Source organism: Rutidosis leptorrhynchoides, chromosome 6, assembly GCF_046630445.1.
Source record: "Rutidosis leptorrhynchoides isolate AG116_Rl617_1_P2 chromosome 6, CSIRO_AGI_Rlap_v1, whole genome shotgun sequence".
Classification (NCBI taxonomy): domain Eukaryota; kingdom Viridiplantae; phylum Streptophyta; class Magnoliopsida; order Asterales; family Asteraceae; genus Rutidosis; species Rutidosis leptorrhynchoides.
The window spans coordinates 178,789,652-178,808,708 of NC_092338.1; the positions used below are offsets into that span (position 1 = coordinate 178,789,652).

At 35.3% G+C, this 19,057-nt stretch overlaps 1 protein-coding gene across 1 annotated transcript; it reads left to right on the top strand.

The window, feature by feature from the left end:
* The first annotated feature begins 17,176 nt into the window (after positions 1-17,176).
* On the top strand, positions 17,177-17,776 carry LOC139854277 (uncharacterized). The gene has a single exon (XM_071843591.1). The coding sequence runs from the start codon at positions 17,177-17,179 to the stop codon at positions 17,774-17,776; it is 600 nt and encodes a 199-aa protein (XP_071699692.1).
* Positions 17,777-19,057: the final 1,281 nt, after the last annotated feature.

Genomic DNA, 19,057 nt, shown 5'->3' on the forward strand with positions numbered 1-19,057 from the left:
ATTCTTATTGTAAACCATTATATAATGGTCGTGTGTAAACAGTATATTTTAGATTATCATTATTTGATTATCTACGTAATACTTTTTAAAACTTTATCGATAAAATAAAGGTTATGGTTGTTTTAAAAATGAATGCAGTCTTTGAAAAACGTCTCATATAGAGATCAAAACCTCGCGACGAAATCAATTAATATGGAACGTTTATAATCAATATGAACGGGACATTTCACATTGGTCCCATAGCGAGGTATTTGACCTCTATATAATAAGTTTTAGAAAATATTGCATTCGTTTCATAAAAAGCACATCATTATTATACATAATGCATGTTTTAAACAAGTGGGCGATTATTTAAGAAATAATCCCCAAAATACATCGGTTTCCAAATACTACACACGTGACGTAACAGTCGAATATAATACATGACAAAGGTTTTATTGAATGCAACACTTTATTTAAATAAAAGTATGAGACTCCATGCACAGCTTGCTTAGATAATTCAACAGCGGAAGACTTTCTTAAGGACCTGAGAATAAACATGCGTAAACAGTCAACACAAAGGTTGGTGAGATATATAGGTTTATCATCGATATAAATATAGACCACAAGATTTCATAGTTATAAATATATGTACACTCCAAGTGTATAAAAGTATTCTATAAGTTGTTGAGCACTTCGGTAACCATACTTAACCATTAATGTGGCATATTCCCTTTATTATGAAATCTCCCTACACTGTACCAAGTGTAGTAAAAACGAAGTACTATGCAACCGTTTACGATACTAGAGCGACTAGCCCGGTTGGGGTTGTCAAACCCGATAGATCTATCAATAGGATTCGCGCTTACATATTCTTACAACATGTAAATATTAGTTACCGAGCTATTAGGGAAGATAGGCAAGGTGGTACAACTCAACGTAGAATATATTTTAAGTACTTGTGTCCATGGTGTAAAATATAAAATGCATGTATTCTCATCCCAAAATATTTGTAGAGTTTAAAAATGGGACTATATACTCACAGTAGTAAAAGTATATTAATAATAAGTTTTCAACTTATTAAAAATATGACCGTCGTCCTTGGATTCATGAACCTATAACAATAATAACGATTCAGATAATAATACGACATATGAATAAAATAAAGCAAGTTCATAGAATACTTATATAATAATTTTTAACATTTTATGTTAGTAGTCCTTTGTTAGTAGTTCAAAATAGTCCGAAAAGTCCAACAGTCCAATAATCGGTATATATATATATAATCTTAGAATTACCCCATGACGTATTGTATACGTATTGTCTTTGCATCAACCCAGAGACGTATTGTATACATATTGTCTTAGAATTAACTAAGACGTATTGTGTATGTATTGTCTTAGGATTTATCAAAACGTATTGTATACTTATTGTGTTAGGACGTACCAAGAATATTATTATACATATATACAATCACAGAATTAACCAAGATTATAATATTTTGTTATACTACTGATAACATGTCCAAATATATATAGGATATAAGAAAAGTTAACAAGGATATGGTTAATATAGTTTTTATAATATAAATTCCGTCCATACAACGTTAATTTTAGCAGATTTTGTTTTGCTCGCTAAATATTCATTACAACTCCGTTTAAAGTGAATCAAATTGCTATGGATTCAATAAGAAGTAAATTTTACAAAACCAATTCGAAAAGTTCATCCCAAGTAGTAATTTTTAGAGATTTACCCTCTTTTTGTGTCGGTGGACAGATTTGGAAAAATCCCGGCATCCACCCAATATATGATTTTTGATAAAATACTTCCACTTTGTCTAAAATCATGAAACAAATATTGGAAGTCTTATTTACATATATTAACATATTTCCAAAGTCTTAGCCTCTAACTCAAAGTCTAAGATAGGTTTTTAATTCCCAACCCAAAACAGCCCGCTTTTTACCTAATGGAGATTAAAGGATATATGTTAAGTTTCAAGGTGTTCTTCATATGTACAAGTTATAAGTTCTTATATTAACTTAATATAACATCATAATACATATAAATAATTGTTATTAGAGTTAAGTTAGAAAGATTAGATTAGTTTTTCAAATAAGCTTGGTGTTCACCAAAACAAGTTCTAGTTTTTACAAGTTTTATAAGTATAATAAGATAGCAACTATACAAGGAATTAAACAAGGATTTTGATAAGTATTTTACCTTGATTATGAAGAGGAAAGTTTCTGAGATTAAAGTATGATATGAGAGCATTCAAGTGTGTGTTTTTAGTTTAAGAAAATGTGGAGTAAAAATGAGTTAAAATGGTCCTTATTTATAAGCTTATAATTTTGGCTTTTAGTGAAAATATCTAAGATAAGTTAAATTGTATTAAGTCATGCATGATATATTAAATTGATTAGGTCATGGATGACATATTACACAAATAATTGCAGATTTCTATTGGTATATACCAATAGTAAATACTTCTAGAAGCTGTGTATAATACGGGTAAAAATACCGTATGAATGCGAGTAGAATTCTTGAGGAAATTGAACAAAAATACGAGTATAGCTATCCTTTATATGTATTGGTATATTATAAAGTGTATTCAATACTTGTAAGGATGCATTTACACTCGTAATACATTATATGTAAATACATTTTAACATAAGTTAATTACGTCGTTTAAATAGTAATATATATTGTTTGAAAAATCTTTAAATTAGTAGTATGAAAATATATATATAATAGTTTATTAATATACTTAATGAGATATTTAATTATCATATTTTCAAGTTAAATATATATAAATACATATATATGCACAATAATTAAATAATTAAACAATTAAATCAAATTATGACGTTCGTGAATCGTCAGAATAAAAAGGTGACCAAAAGCTTGTGTAAAACTCTTTCCGGAGGTTCAAGATTTATTAAAATTCATTTCTTATCAAGTTGGAATTATATAAAGATTAAGTTTAAATTTGGTCGGAAATTTCCGGGTCGTCACATAAGGTCACATGTTTTAAGTGCCGAAAAGAGGGACACAGGAAGTCGAAGTGTCCCAAGTGGAATAATGACAGAGCGCGAAAGTCTAACGACGCTTGATTCAGGTACTATTCGATTTTAATACTATCTTTATGCGGCTTACTTTTGGGTAACGTTTGAGTTTATCCATGTGATGTAGTGACTAGCTAGGTTGAGTTAGTCCATTGCAGTTTGATTAGCCATGTCGGGTTAATCAACAAGTTGTTAGGAGTGTTGACCAAGTCGGGTTGACCAAGGGTGTTTGACTAACCAAGTCGGGTTAATCAATTGTTGTTAGGTGTTGATCGAGGCGGGTTGGCATAGAGTATTTGACTTAACCGAGTCGGGTTAATCAATTAGATGTTAGGTGTTGACCGAGTCGGGTTGAACAAGAGTGTTTGACTTAATCGAGACGGGTTAATCATTTGTTGTTAGGGTCGTTTGACTAACCGGGATGGGTTAATCAATTATACGTCAGGTGTTGACCAGGGCGGGTTGGCCAAGAGAGTTTGACTAACCAGGTCGGGTTAATCAATTATTGGTAGGGGTTTGACAAAGTAGGGTTGACCTAGTGTATTTGGCTAAACCGATTCGGGTTAATCAATTAGATGTTAGGGTTGGCCGAGGTAGGTTGACCGGGCGTATTTGACTAACCAGATCGGGTTAATCGCTTTGGTGTTGGAGGCTTAACCAAGTCGGGTGTAACCGTGATATGATTAGAGGGTTACTTATATTTCTCTCCTTTAATTGTTAGCGTAGAAAAGGTATGCCAACCGAGAAGGCGTTCTATGTTGACCATGTACGTTTACGAGTAGAGTCACGGTTGTTGACTATCTTTGATTGTGTGTGAGTAACCGTGTTAACGGTTGAGACGGTGAGAGTTAGGGTGTAAGTCTTGGTGTTCCAAGCATCTCCTTAGCGATGTGTAATAGGAAAATAGGCTAATTGTGCAGCCTAAGTAGATAGTGACTAGCAGGTGTCACTAAAAAGTTGTGGGCATTGAGCAGTAATGATCGTTGGATTTGTGTGACTTCAAATAGTCAAGTGATATATGACTCCGAGGATGGACCCCGTAAGGGTCGAGTTATTGAGACTCGGTGGTAGTAATGGGAGTTGCATAACACTGCGTCAGGTGCCTCTGTATACCTGCTAGTGGAATGCTTCACTCCGGTGGCGTGATTACTTTGTACTTGGGTACCGATGAGAAAACCCGAAGGTACGATAATGGTTTATTGTGACGATTAGCGGGCGTTGACATTTAACCGATTCGAAAGGACGAGGTTCGAGTGCCTTGTAGTAAGTCCGCGTAAGATTTTTGGGTATGACCAACATTGAGACCGGTTATGTGTGTTGTGAAATGTTGAAATTCCACAATATATTATCATCTCGATAGTGATAGCGTGGGGTTAAAACCTTAAGTGGGGGAGTAAGTACCCGGAGGGTACGATAGTGCCTCGTTTTGGTAGGCGTGTTTGAGCAAATTATCGGAAGTTGTCCCATTTGGTGAGCGAACTAGGGACGTAGAGTGTTGATTTCGACTATCTCGTGTAGAGATATGTTAGTATAGGGCACGTTCGAGGGTGATATCCTTAGAGCATTGAGAACTTGTATGTGCGAAAGGTGTTAAGGTCATCTTGATGGGCGACTGAATTGATGTTCACCGTGTAATGGTGGACGAGTTTTGGAAATTATGAGGTTACGTGTCGGTTGGAGTTAACGAAAAGTTGCGGGAAATTCCATCACCGTGTACGTGGTACGGATGACCCCAACTAGTTGACGGTTGGCAAGGATACTCTGAGTTGTAGATTAGAGTATGCCAAGGGATCATGGAGAATTATTGTGTGGATAGGACGTTACGTTCCAAAGAAGTGGGATTTATAGGATGCAATGGCGGCATCAAAGGATCCGAGATTGTGTGGGAACTCGAAAACTTGAGGAAATTGTGTTGTCCTTATTCACGATGAGGGTTAGATCGCGAGGACGCGATCCAATTTAAGTGGGGGAGAGTTGTAAGACCCTAAACCCAAGTGTACATGTGTACATGAACGTTGTATAATCAAACTGTATTAAACTGAAACTCACAGACTGGTTTTGAGTGTGTGCGCGCCGCGCACATTCAGGGGTGCGCTCCGCGCACTGTTCCTGCGACAGAATTCTACTTTTTCTAATTAAGTTAAATGAAGGGCATATTGATCTTTTCACTTGGGGGACGGTTTTAGGCCACAAAAGGCAGATTGGTGGACTCAATCAAGTCCACAATATTATCCCCGTTCTTTCATCTTCAACCTCAAACCCTAGAGTGAGAAAAAGAGTTTAGAAGGAGAAAGCTTCATTTGGAGAAGAAGAAGCTCAAAGCGATCAAAGTCGCAAGTGTTAAAGTTGTTCATCTCGTTCACGGCTACATTGTGGTAGTATTGGTAAGTTCTAACTCCGAGTTTTCATAGTATGATTAGTGTTCATAGTTGGGGTTTTGATTTGGGTGTTCTTGAGTAAAACCACTAGTTAATAATTGGGTGCTTGAGCTAGTAAATGGTGTTGATGACCATTGGTTGGTTTGGGTTGGTTAGTGAAATTGATTAGTTGAAAATCATGTTCGGTTGTTAAAATCACTAGTTAATTAAGGTTATAAGTGATTAAAGGTATGAGCTTGCAAAATGTGTGTTTTGACTTGAGATTAGGTCAAAATGGGTTTTGTGTCAAATGATGCAAGTAATGTGTTTCAATGATGAAACCTTGAATAAAATGAGTTGTTGGAACATGATCATTAGTTAATTGTGATTATGGTTGTTTTGGGTGAGATTTGACTTAGTCAAAGTGGAAGTAAGTGCAAAAGGGTCGAATTTGCACTTATGGAGTTTTGAGCATAAGCTAGAGTATTTAGCTTATTTGTTTGTGAATTATCTAGGTGATTCACGTTGGGCGATTAGGAGCTCAAGCCAGAGTTGCCTTTCTTGTAATCGAGGTGAGTGGAATATTTATACATCTATGTATGTAGTTTATTTACTCGTACGCGATGTGGGCCTTAGGTGCCTTATTGAGGTTATGGATGAAGAGAACTACGGGTCGGCAGTGTTGGGCGTTATGTCACAAGATGGTGACTTATTGAGGTTATGGGTGAAGAGAACTACGGGTCGGCAGTGTCTCGTTAGGTGCCTCACATTTTGGTGACACCTCATGGTGGTTCACGAGGCGGTGACCCCTTAGTAGTTGGTTAGTGATTCACGAGTCGGTGATACCATAAGTCGAGGAAGTGATTCACAAGTCGGTGACACATTATAGCGTTCACGAGTCGGTGACGCTAGATGGTAATTCACAAGTCGGTGATACCATAAGTCGGGAAAGTGATTCACAAGTTGGTAACACTTCATAGTGTTCACAAGTCGGTGACACTAGGTGGTGCTTCACGAGTCGGTGATGCTACATGGCGTTCACAAGTCGGTGACCCATACGTATTAGTGGGTGGTTCGAAAGTCGGCGATACCCTTTGGTGATTCACAAGTCGGTGACACCTTATGATGAGTCACGAGTCGGTGACATCATACGAGTGAGACTCGATGTTATTGGTCATCTGCAAGTCGGTAGTGCCATAGCAGGAAACAATTTGTTATGTTTATGCATTGTTATGATTTAGTATATTATTGTGGCGGTTTATATACTAACGTTGTTGCTAGTTTTATGTTTGGTGATGCTAGCTCGTTTTTATGTTTGTTTGCATGGTATTTGTAAGTGGATGCGTGTAGGTAAATTACATATGTATATGTATAAGTATTGCATTCACTAAGCATTAGCTTACCCTCTCGTTGTTTGCATTTTTAGGTACGGTGCGGATTTGGCAAGGGTATGCTCGTGATTTAGATGATTTCCTCTTTTGATGCTTACACGGATTACTTTTGATTTCGACTTAGGATTGGGTAGTTTATCCCCAAACATCATGCTCGTAGTTGTGTTTGGAACTTAAACTCATGTAGTCGAAAACTTGTATTTTGTACGAAAGTCGTAAAACGGCTGATGTGGGCGTCGCGTCGTAAAACTTGTTTTATTATTGAAACGTGTTAGTTTTACATATTATAAAATATTGTGAAAAGCGTTTAGTCTAAAAGTGTCGGGAAGTGGGCGATCATTTAACGAAAATTGGATATTTTGGACAGCGGGCTGCCAGACCTTGTGCGCGCCGCGCACACAAGGGGCTGCGCGCCGCGCACCCTACCTGTAATAAAAAAAAAATTCGCGTATTTTGATTGGATAACGGGTTGGGTTGTTACATGAGCCTAACTAAGTCTTGACCAAAACTGAGATTACCCAAAATGTCAATCAAGACACTTCTCCAAGAATGTTGGGTTTACCACATTTGGAGTGTTATGTCATTTTCACTCAATAAGATCAAATCTCACACACTTAATACATGTAGTACTTGTATAGGATATTGGGTTTCTTTTGCAGGTGCTAGATGGAGTAAAGATTCCAAAATATGGTGTTCAAATCTGAGTAAAATGGCTATATAACGGATACATATTTTTGGACTGGAGCACGCACGGTCGAACCACGGTCGACCGTGTCGGCAACCGTGTGACAATGGCTAGTATTTGAATTTCACTATAAAAGGCAAGCATTAAAGAGCATTTGAAGCTGACCTTCTTGCATATTTCAAAGGCTTATTCCCAGAGATCACGAGTGCTTTAATTATTGCTCAAATGTGATCAAGCAAGAGAAGATTCTATGATCTTATAGATATAGAATTTGGTTGTTGTAAACTTACTAATCAAAATCATTTATCTCGTGAGTTTACTTAATGTAATGTATGTCCTAGTATTGTCTTAGGATCATCATTGCAAGGTGTATGAGTCTTGTAACTTTAATTAGTAGAAGCATAGGCTACCTTAGTGATCTACTTCCTTAAAGGGACTTAGAAAGTTGATTAATCTTATTTGAAGATTAATACTTGTCCAAGGTGAAGACAAGTTGATCTAAGTTGGAGTTGATCTTTCAAAGGGATAGAAAGATTAGGTTTGTTGTCTACCAAAGAAGTTGAAGACTTGTAAATCGGATCTCCACCGGGTTTGGAGAAAAAATGCTTAGTGAAGCAAGAAATCCCGATTAGTGTAATCGGGGAATGGATTAAGGTGGATTATTAACATCCACCCGAACCACTATAAATCCTTGTGTCTATGTTCTTTACATTATTTTATTCATCATTTTGAACATACACACCACCCACATCAAGTTTTAGTTGAATTGGTTGATCATAGTTAATCGACTTTGGTGATCAATCGAAAATTTGTTAAAAACGTATTAAGTAACTAATCACCCCCTTCTAGTTACTTACAATTGGTATCAAAGCAGTTGCTCAAATCATTGCTCTATAAATATTTTTGAAAGTGTCAAAATTTGTTTTGTACAAAAACTTGAGTCAACGATTCTCGGATCAACTCAAACTATGGGATACTTGGAAGAATTGGTGAAAGAAGCACCAGTCTTTAATAAAGAAGATATTGATGTGTGGAAATCAAGATTTGAAGTTTATCTCAAATCTAAGGATTACTACTTGTGGAGGATAATCAAAGTAGGAGACTTTGTTCCATAAGCTAGTTCAAGACTAGTGAAGTCAACATTTTAAAGCAATGAAGTTTTGAAACAATTTGATGCTATTTCACTACTTCATGAAGTTCTTCCTAGTGAAGAAAGAATGAAGATAATTTCATGTGAAGGTGCAAAGGAATGTTGGGATTCACTATGCTCTCAAGAAGAAGAAAACTCTAGGAGTTTAAAGGGTAAAAGGGTAAGAGAGAATTTGAAGGAGCTTGGAGACTTTGATTTTCAAGAAAAGGATTTAGATGGAGATGAAGATTTTTGCCTCATGGGTTCTTGGAATGATGTAAATCAAGATGGTCAAAGTGAAGAAGAGGTTGAATATCCCTTCAAAGAAGATGATGTCGCAAGCATGGATTGCAATGAGGTAAATGTATTCTATCCTTCTAATTATGAAGAATTGCTAAATGATTACAAAACTATTAAATTTGTATATGATAGTAGTCGTGACAAAGTAAAACTTTTAGAAAAAGAATTACACAAAGTTATGCAACTTAATAAAGTTCTAATTGATGAAAACAACACTTTGAAAAGAAAGCTTGAAAAGATGACTATTTATGATTCATCAAAAGATAAACTTGAAATTAATTTGTGTCACGACTCTAGCAAATACAAATCATGTAATCAAAGTCCATTGTCTATTATTAGAAGAATTGAGAACATGGGAAAAATGGGCCAAACTAGCAATTCAATGGAAGGGATAAGTCAAGGATTGGGTAACATTAAAATCAATCAAAATCAATGATCAAAATGCTAATGAGAATAACTTTTTCAAAAGATTTTGAATTAATGAAAGGTTTTTCATACAAAAACAAAATTGTTTTGAAAATAATTTTAAAAAGATTGTTGAAGAAAGTCTACTTGTATTAGGATTGTGTGTTTGAATAAAATTAAGAATTGCATGCTACATACAAGTTGATGCGTTTTGTGTATACTATGTGTATGATTGAATATATATATATATATATATATATATATATATATATATATATATATATATATATATATATATATATATATATATATATATATATATATATATATATATATATATATATATATATATATAAATATAGTATATTATGTGTCATTGATGATGAAATATCAGGAGGATGTGATCATTCAATGTTAGGAAAAGAAAACTTGTCCTCAAGTATTCTATAAAACCTAAAAATCGTCAAAACACGCTCAAAAGAAGAAGAAGTGAAGAAATTTGTCATCAGGAGATCCACAGCTGTATCACGGCTGATCGCTGACCCGACCGTAGAAACCTGTTTCATACGTCTGGAAATTTCTCTCACGGCCAACACCACGGTCGACCGTGCTTCGACCGTGCGTAGTCTGACTCTATTTTAAATCTAATAAAACCCTCAATTCTCATCTCATTCAAACTCACTTCAAAACAAACACTCTCTGCATGGCTGAGGAGATCAACCGCACAAAGAAGAACACGCATTCCTTCCATCTCAATTCCTACTTTAGGTATGATTAATCCTTGCTTTCCTAGTATTCAGTTGTGTTTGAATGATGAACTAGTGTTGTGAAGAAACCCTAACTAGAATGTACCACTCAAATTAATGCAAACAATCAAAATTGTTCTTGAGAATAACTTGGAAACGATTGTAACGATGACTATCTATGCACTAATTTAACTTTGGAAAATTCTAGGGTTCATTACACATCTAGGTTAGATTTTCATAGAATCATTGTTCATATGATATAAACTACGTTGTTGCAAATTGAGTGTGATAATGTTAGATGTCAAAACATATATTAATGATGATCTCAAAAGTCTTGAACACATATGAACTTTGTGAAAATGATAATCTAGTTGCAAACTCATTGACACTAATGAAGAGTGGAAATGTGAAGAACATTAACATCAAAAACATCTAAGTATTGATGATAATTAAAGTTTGCAAAACTTGTTGCCTACAGTTGAATCATACATACACCTTGAATTGATTTGAGGTATTATTGTGTAGAAAATAGCAAGAGGAAAGGGAAAGAGTACTGAACCAAGAAGAAAGGATTCATACGATCCACCATCAGATCCAACAGAAAGAATTAATTACAACATTGAATTTCTCTCTGACCGACATATCACTGAAGGAAGAAGAGTTGCCTACAGTCAAATGCCTGCACTCATGAGATAATTCAAAACTCTTAAATGGGAAGCATTTCTCACTCTTGACGGTCCTATTTACCCATCTCTTGTTCGAGAATTCTATGCAAACTTCAACTTTGTGAATAACGAAGTTCACTTCAATCTTCAAGGGACAAACTATCGCTACTCTCTCAAGGACTTTGGGCGCATTCTTCAAGTTCCAACAGACGGTGAAGAGTTCTTTAGTTCGCATCATGGACTGGCGTATCTTCCGAGCTTTATCTCTAACAAAATGGAGTTAATCGATACACTGTGCAAGGAGAATGCTCCTTGAGCTGAAATCGAGAGATCTGGAGTACTGGGAAGACATCTCTCCTCTGAGTATGAAGTTTAGAATAAAGTAATTGACTACAACATCTACTGCAAATCAAGAAATCATTACAACATCCATGCCACTCAATTTGCTCTCATGTGGTGCTTGGAACATGTCATCAAAGTGAATATAGCATATCTGATGGCAACCAGAATGACTGAAACTATCACCGAAACAACTCGTGGATTACCCTATGGAATGCATCTCAACAAATTGTTCAAGCACCTCAAAATCTCAAGTGGTGACTCTCTTCTACTTACTCATAAACCAATCTTACCACCAAAGACAACAGGAGGATCAACCTCTAAATGAAGAAGAACTATCAATGAGGAAGGAACTAGCAGAGGAGCTATTGAGATATCATAAAGTGAAGATAAAGAAGGAGATGAATCAGTGAGAGATCTTGGAGTTAACGCTAAAATGGATAAAATTTATCAGACTTAAATCAAAAGTTTGAAGAAAGAATCAAAAGTGAAGAAATTGCTCAAGGGAGTGATCAGAAGCTTGACCTGTAGGTCATGAAATGAGGAAGATGATGATTTGAGCGATGAATTCTAATAAGTTCTTATGAAACTGTTTCTTTGCTTCATGGTTGAATGTTTAAGACAATAATGTTTAAGACAATAGTATGAATGTTTAATAAGTATTCGTGTGTGTTTTCTACATGCATTCAATTGATCATACAAAAAGTCCAAACAAAACTGCTAAAGTCATACACGGCTGAACTCACGGTCGATCGTAGGGTAAGCCGTAAATAGATTGACAAACTGTTTTGTCCTATTCTGCTCAATAACATCAAAAAATCAATAAAGTCTCAAATAAGAATTGACATGTCAATCAAAAGACTTTACTCATCTAACATACCCCACTTATGAGTATTCAATGAAGTAAAGTTGTGCCTAGTAAACCTTTATAAAAACTAGTGCATTCAACTAAACTCACACCCATCATCACAAACCTTCAAAAATCCATCACTCTCAATCAAGTCATGAGACCTATTGTAGAAAGAAGAGAAGTGTCAACACACCAACTTTCAAATTATTCGCTTACCAACTTCTCTAGTTTGAATTGGAATGCCTTTCTCAACCTCCGAGGACCTCTATATCCTCTCCATGTGAATGACTTATATGCAAATTTCCAATTTCATGATGATATGAAGATATCATTCACTCTCTATGGCAATAGCTATTCCTTGACACTTGAAGAATTTGGAAACATCATGGATGTTCCAAGTAACGGAATCAAATTCTTTCTCAACCCATTTGATGAGTTTCAAGAATGGCTAGAAAAAGACTATGTTCTTGAAACACTAAGTGAAGGACCACTCAAATTTGAGTCCGTTAACAAGGAAGGTTTCCTAGTGCATCACCTTACTTCAACATATGATCTATGGCAACATATCATCTCCATAAATGTATATGAAAAAGGTGAAATACTTTAGAGAATGAATGCAAATGAGGTTACTCTTATGTGGTGTCTCATACACTCACTTAAGGTAAACATTGGATTTCTTATGGCATCAAGAATGCAACAGGCAGCTCAAGAACCCTACTTGAAACTACCTTATGGTCTTCATTTAACTAAACTATTTGCTCAACTCAAATTAACAACCACCTATCACTATGCTACTCAAGTTTCGTCATATCCAATATGCAGAGCATCAACTAGACCATTCGTTGAACCTTCTCTTGATAACCCTCCAAACATCAGCCTTCTTTCAACCGTGGGACAAAGTAGCTTCATTCACGACAACGTTCTAAAATTTGGATGATAACTGAACAAGCTTGAAGGAATCATAAGAAACATTCATCACTACATTCACCGCAAGAAATAGGCCAAGGCAATTTGAAGGAATTAGGAAATTTGCTCTATGATGTATTTTCCATGCATTTCTTCATGAATGCATATCTATGTTTAGTATTTGCTATGAATAAAATGTGTGCTTGTTATATTTTTAATTAATATCTTCCATCGTGCACAATTTAAAGGGGAGCTTTGCTCTAAGGGCGAGCATAGTTCTAGGGGGAGCTAACATTTTTGCTTCGATAAAAGGGGGAGAAATATGGATACAAGTGATTGTTAACACTTGCATATTTATAGCAAAATGTCCCTCATCACTTGTATGTTTGTCATCATCAAAAAGGGGGAGAATGTTGGTTGAATGTTGATTAATGGACTAACCGAAAAAGTTAAGTATGATGCTTAACCAAAGAATATGTTTTGATGATGACACATACATATGCATAAGTGATGATCAACATCTTAACATAAAACACGCAAGGTCACTAATCCATACTTGATCTTGCAAATGACCAAATCAAACAAAACTTAAAGTATGAAAATAATGATCAGCAAAGTACACGGTCAAAGTACGGTCGACCGTCACTTAGCCGTATAAGCCCAGACTGAATCTGCAATACAGTTTTGTGAAAACAAGTTGCACGACTATTACCACGGTCAACCGTAGTGTGACCACAGAATCTTCTATCACCATTTTGATCAAATTTAGTTTGACCACTTCCCGACATCCATAATTCATGAAACCTTTTTCAAAACGCTTAGAATAGATGTCCTTTCCATACTCAATTGAGTATTGGTCATAAAAACACTAATCTTGGTTAATTACACTTAATTACATCTTAATGACAAATTAACCATGATTAGGCATAACACATAAGTGTTAATCAATAACTTGTGATCTTAAAATCTGTCTAGACATTCTTAGGATGATCACCAAGTACCAACACACATAAGCTTATGTCACTAGAACACTAATTATAATTAAAGTTTACTTAGTGATAAATTAAGGCTAAATGAAGAACAATGTTTATAAGTAAAGACTTGTAATCCTAAAATTACTTAGATACATATAGGATGGTTACCAAGTCCCAACTAGAGATTTCTCTTCCCTCGTGCATGTGTTGGACATTAATGTGTGCTTACACATTAATCATGCAATATGTTATATTGCAAGTAAGCTTGCTAAAGCTTAAACCATAGTGTTGTGCAAGTATCTATATGATTGATTTTAGAATAACTATCTCTTGCTATGTGTGAGTATTACTTGCTACTTGCTAATATGTTTAATACTCATCAATTTGCCAACTTGATTACTATGCTTGCTATGTGAATACTAGTTAGAATACTAGGATTCAAGAAACTAGTTTACTCTAATAAATTAAGTGTAAAATGTTTCACAAAGGAATAATGGTCAATTGTCTATTTGGTCTTGTCTAAGTAACACGTTATGTTTACTTGTCTAAGTATGACTTAACATTGATGTCTTTACATACTTAATGCTTATTTTAGAAAGACATCATTCAATTAATCTTAAAATGAACATGACTTGTGATTAATTAAAACTAGGAAGTTAATGACATGTTGGCTAGTCTTTAGGATTGAACCAATTGCTTTAATGAGCCTAACTAAGTCTTTACCAAAATTGAGATTACCCAAAATGTCAATCAAGACACTTTTCCAAGAATGTTGGGTTTACCACATTTGGAGTGTTATGTCATTTTCACTCAATAAGACAAAATCTCACCCACTTAATGCATGTAGTATTTGTATAGGATATTGAGTTTCTTTTGCAGGTGCTAGATGGAGTAAAGATTCCAAAATATGGTGTTCAAATTTGAGTCAAACAACTATACAACGGATACATATTTTTGGACTGGAGTACGCACGGTCGAACCACGGTCGATCGTGTCTGCAACCGTGTGACAACAGCTAGTTTTTGAATCTCACTATAAAAGGCAAGCATTGAAGAGAATTTGAAGCTAACCCTCTTGCATATTTCAAAGGCTTATTTTCAGAGATCACAAGTGCTTTAATTACTACTCAAATGTGATCAAGCAAGAGAAGATTATATGATATTATTATATAGAATTTGGTTGTTGTAAACTTACTAATCAAAATCATTTATCTTGTGAGCTTACTTAGTATAATGTATGTCCTAGTATTGTCTTAGGATCATCATTGCAAAGTGTATGAGTCTTGTAACTTCAATTAGTAGAAGCATATGCTAGCTTAGTGATCTACTTCCTTAAAGGGACTTAGGAAGTTGATTAATCTTATTTGGAGATTAATACTTGTCCAAGGTGAAGACAAGTTGATCTATGTTAGAGTTGATCTTTCAAAGGGATAGAAATATTAGGTTTGTTTTCTACCAAAGAATTTGAAGACGAGTAAATCGGATCTCCACCGGGTTTGGAGAAAAAGTGCTTAGTGAAGCAAGAAATCTCGATTAGTGTAATCGGGGAGTGGATTAAGGTGGATTAGTTAACATCCACCCGAACTACTATAAATCCTTGTATCTATGTTCTTTACATTACTTTATTCATCATTATGAACATACACACCACACATCAAGTTTGAGTTGAATTGGTTGATCATAGTTAATCGAATTTGGTGATCAATCGAAAATTTGTTAAAAACATATTAAGTAACTATTCACCCCCCTCTAGTTACTTACATGATCGAACAACAACATCTCAAATGGGTGCAACGCTTCTTATCTCACTTTGATCCCGAAAAAGGATACCCCTTGGGTTTAAGTGATTATCGCCCTATAAGTTTACTCGGTAGTTACTATAAAGTTATCTCGAAACTTCTTGCGAATCGGTTAAAAAAGGTGATCTCTAATCTTGTTGGAATCGAACAAAGTGCCTTCATGAAGGGGCGATATATTCTAGATAGTGTTCTCATCGCAAATGAGGTGGTAGATGATCTAAAATGTCAAAAATGCAAAAGTCTACTTTTTAAGGCGGATTTTGAAAAGGCTTTCGGTTATTTGAATTGGGATTATTTAACAACCATTTTGAGACTAATGGGATTTGGAACAAAATGGATTTCATGGATTGTATCGTGCCTATATTCGGCCTCTATCTCCATCCTTGTTAATGGTTCGCCGACAAAGGAATTTAGGCTAAAGAGAGGTATTCGACAAGGCGACCCGTTATCGTCGTATCTCTTCATTTTAGTATCATAAGATCTTAATCGTATTACCAAGAAGGCGGGTGATATTGGACTTCTAAAAGGAGTAGAAATCGGTGTTGACAAGATCATGGTATCCATTCTTCAATATGCGGATGATACCGTGATCTTCAGGAAATGGAGTAGAAAAAATGCAATGAATCTCATGAAAATCCTTAAGTGTTTTGAGAAAATCTCTGGACTAAAGGTGAATATGTCAAAAAGCTGTATACGGAATTGGGGTCTCTAATACTTCAGTTGAAGAGTTAGATTCGGTCTTAGGGTGTAACAATGGGAAATTCCCTATGATGTACCTTGGGCTCCCGATCGGGTTGAAGATGAATTAGGCTAAAGACTATGAACCGTATGTGGAGAAATTTCGAAGGAGGTTGTCAGATTGGAAGGAAAAAACGATGTCTTTTGGTGGTCGAGTTACCCTTATAAAATCGGTCCTTAGTAGTCTCTCGTTGTATGCGTTCTCCTTATTCAGTGCACCATTGGGCGTCATCGAGTTGCTCGAAGGTATGAGACGTAAATTCTTTTGGGGCGGGTCGGGTGAGAGTAATAAAATTTGTTGGGTTAGTTGGGACACTATCATTTCCTCTTATGAAAAGGGCGGATTAAATATTGGGTTACTTAGGGGAAAAAACCTAGCTTTGTTAGGTAAGTGGTGGTGGCGATTTTGAATATTAAATAATTCGTTTTGGGTTAAGCTTATAAAAAGTATTTATGGGAAGGATGGAGGGTTGGGTGGAATTAATATAACGGGATCATCAGGAAGGGGTTTAGTGTGGGGAACAGTTCAAAGGATCGAGTTGGACTTTCAAAAAATGGGTATCAGCTTTGGTAATTCATTTGTTAAAAAGATTGGTAACAGAAATGACACGCTGTTTTGGAAGAATTTGTGGCTTGATAATGTTTGTTGTGCGAAAAGTTTGGTAGAAATTTCAGGTTGGATTCCAATGAACAAGCGTTAGTATTAGAAAGAGTTACAAAGTCCGGTTGTTCTTGTGTTTTTAATTGGAATTGGTTTAGGAATCCATCTGGTAGAACAGCGGCCGAGTTGCAGCAGCTTGAGGGGATTTTGGTTTCCTCTTCGTTCGCCAACTGTGAGGAAGACTCGTAGTCATGGCAGCTTCAAGACAATGGCTGCTTCTCTACGGCCACTTTAAACTGCATCCTAAACGAAAAATTGATAAGTACTGCTCCACAACAACGCGGTCCTACAAGCGTAATAAACTATTGCCTCATAAGATTGGTATTTTTATTTGGAGGGCAAAGATGGGCAGGTTACCGGTTCAGTTGGAACTTGATAAACGGGGTATTGATATGGATACAGTTCTTTGCCTGGTATGTAATACCGAACCTGAATCAGTGGATCATTTGATGCGTTCGTGCACTTTTGCAGGAGATATTTGGTCAAGAACATTTTCTTGGTGGAAAAACGATTCGCATCACTATTCGGATTGTACTGATATGTTGAATTGCATACGAAGTAATTCGAGTGTCACCTCTAATCTTTGGCAAGCAATCGAATGGGTCGTGGGATACTTGTTATGGGAAAACCGTAACTCGAAGATATTTGGGAAGAATTATATGAGTGTTCCGGTTTTGTTCAATGACATTCAAGTTAAGAGCTTCCAATGGATATCAAATCGCTCGAAGAAATTGTCTCTAGATTGGAATCATTGGCTATTAAATCCGGGACTCGACGATGACCATGGTTGAGTTGTTTTGGTTTTGGCTTCGCTACAGTTTATTCCAATGTCGTGTCCTTTCGGTTGTTGTTTTCCTTCGAGTGTATAATTGTCTGTATGGTAGTTTATATATATCATAATTTCTATGCTGCATCATGTATGGTACTTCATGTATCTCTTTGCTATCTATCTATACTATCTTATAAAAGGCAAATGTGATGACATCATAAAACAAGTATTTCCCTTCTATAAAAAAATTCAAAAAGAAAATGAAAAATTTTGAGGGCATGTTGATGATGTAATAATTCTAATTAATTTTTTATTAAAAAATAATTTGTATTACTAATTATTCAAAAAAGATAAGATTTAAAATAAATTATGAAACCCTAAAAAATAAAAGAACAGGATTGGATACCTGATTAAAAGCCCAAGCGTGCCTGACAAAAACCAAGCTCGCATGCCTGACTCCTGCAAATACATTCATCTTCCAATTTTTATTTCAAATTCAAACATTTTAATCTTCATCCATCATCTTGTTCATTAATCATCTTTATTTTCTTTATCTTCTAATACACTGCCAACCTTTTGTCTCCATTTATTTCTAATCCAACAGATTTAGTATCGCTGTCATCATCCAACAAACTACATATGGTGCTTTTTTCAAGATATAATTTCATTGTAGATTCTAGCAAGAGGCATGTCTAAATCGAAATTTTCTTTACATTTAACAAAATACTTTCAGTTTTGATTTATTAATTTATTTCTTTACTAACAATTACTCGGTTAGGCGATTTAGGGTTTACTAACAATTATTAGCTTGCTATTGTTCAATGTAAGTTTTACTTCAAACTTTGTATATTTATAAGTTCATTGGTTGTAGGTGTGGATGGCTTAAGCAACGAAAAAGTGCAACCAGTAATGTTATTGTAAGTTTGTTGAATTTAATTTTTAAATCTTTGCATCCGTTGCCATTTTTACATTGATTAGGAAGTTTTAAAATGACTATGTTTTCATGATGCACACTAGGTGTTTGATGAAATGTCAAGATGGAAAGAGGTTAGAAAGTCTTACATATATACTTTGGTTATTTAATTTTGCATTAATCTTTATAAATTTTTACTGTAAACTTATCATATTCCTTTTCATAGAGTGGTTCTATCTGATGTGGTTAAAATCACCTAAATAGGTTGGCCTGATATACATCCACCATTTCGTAATTAAGTTGTTTTATCATACTGATAAATAAGAGGTTCATTATGATTGCTAAAGCATTATCATCACAAATTTGACCTTTTTGGCTAATATAACACTT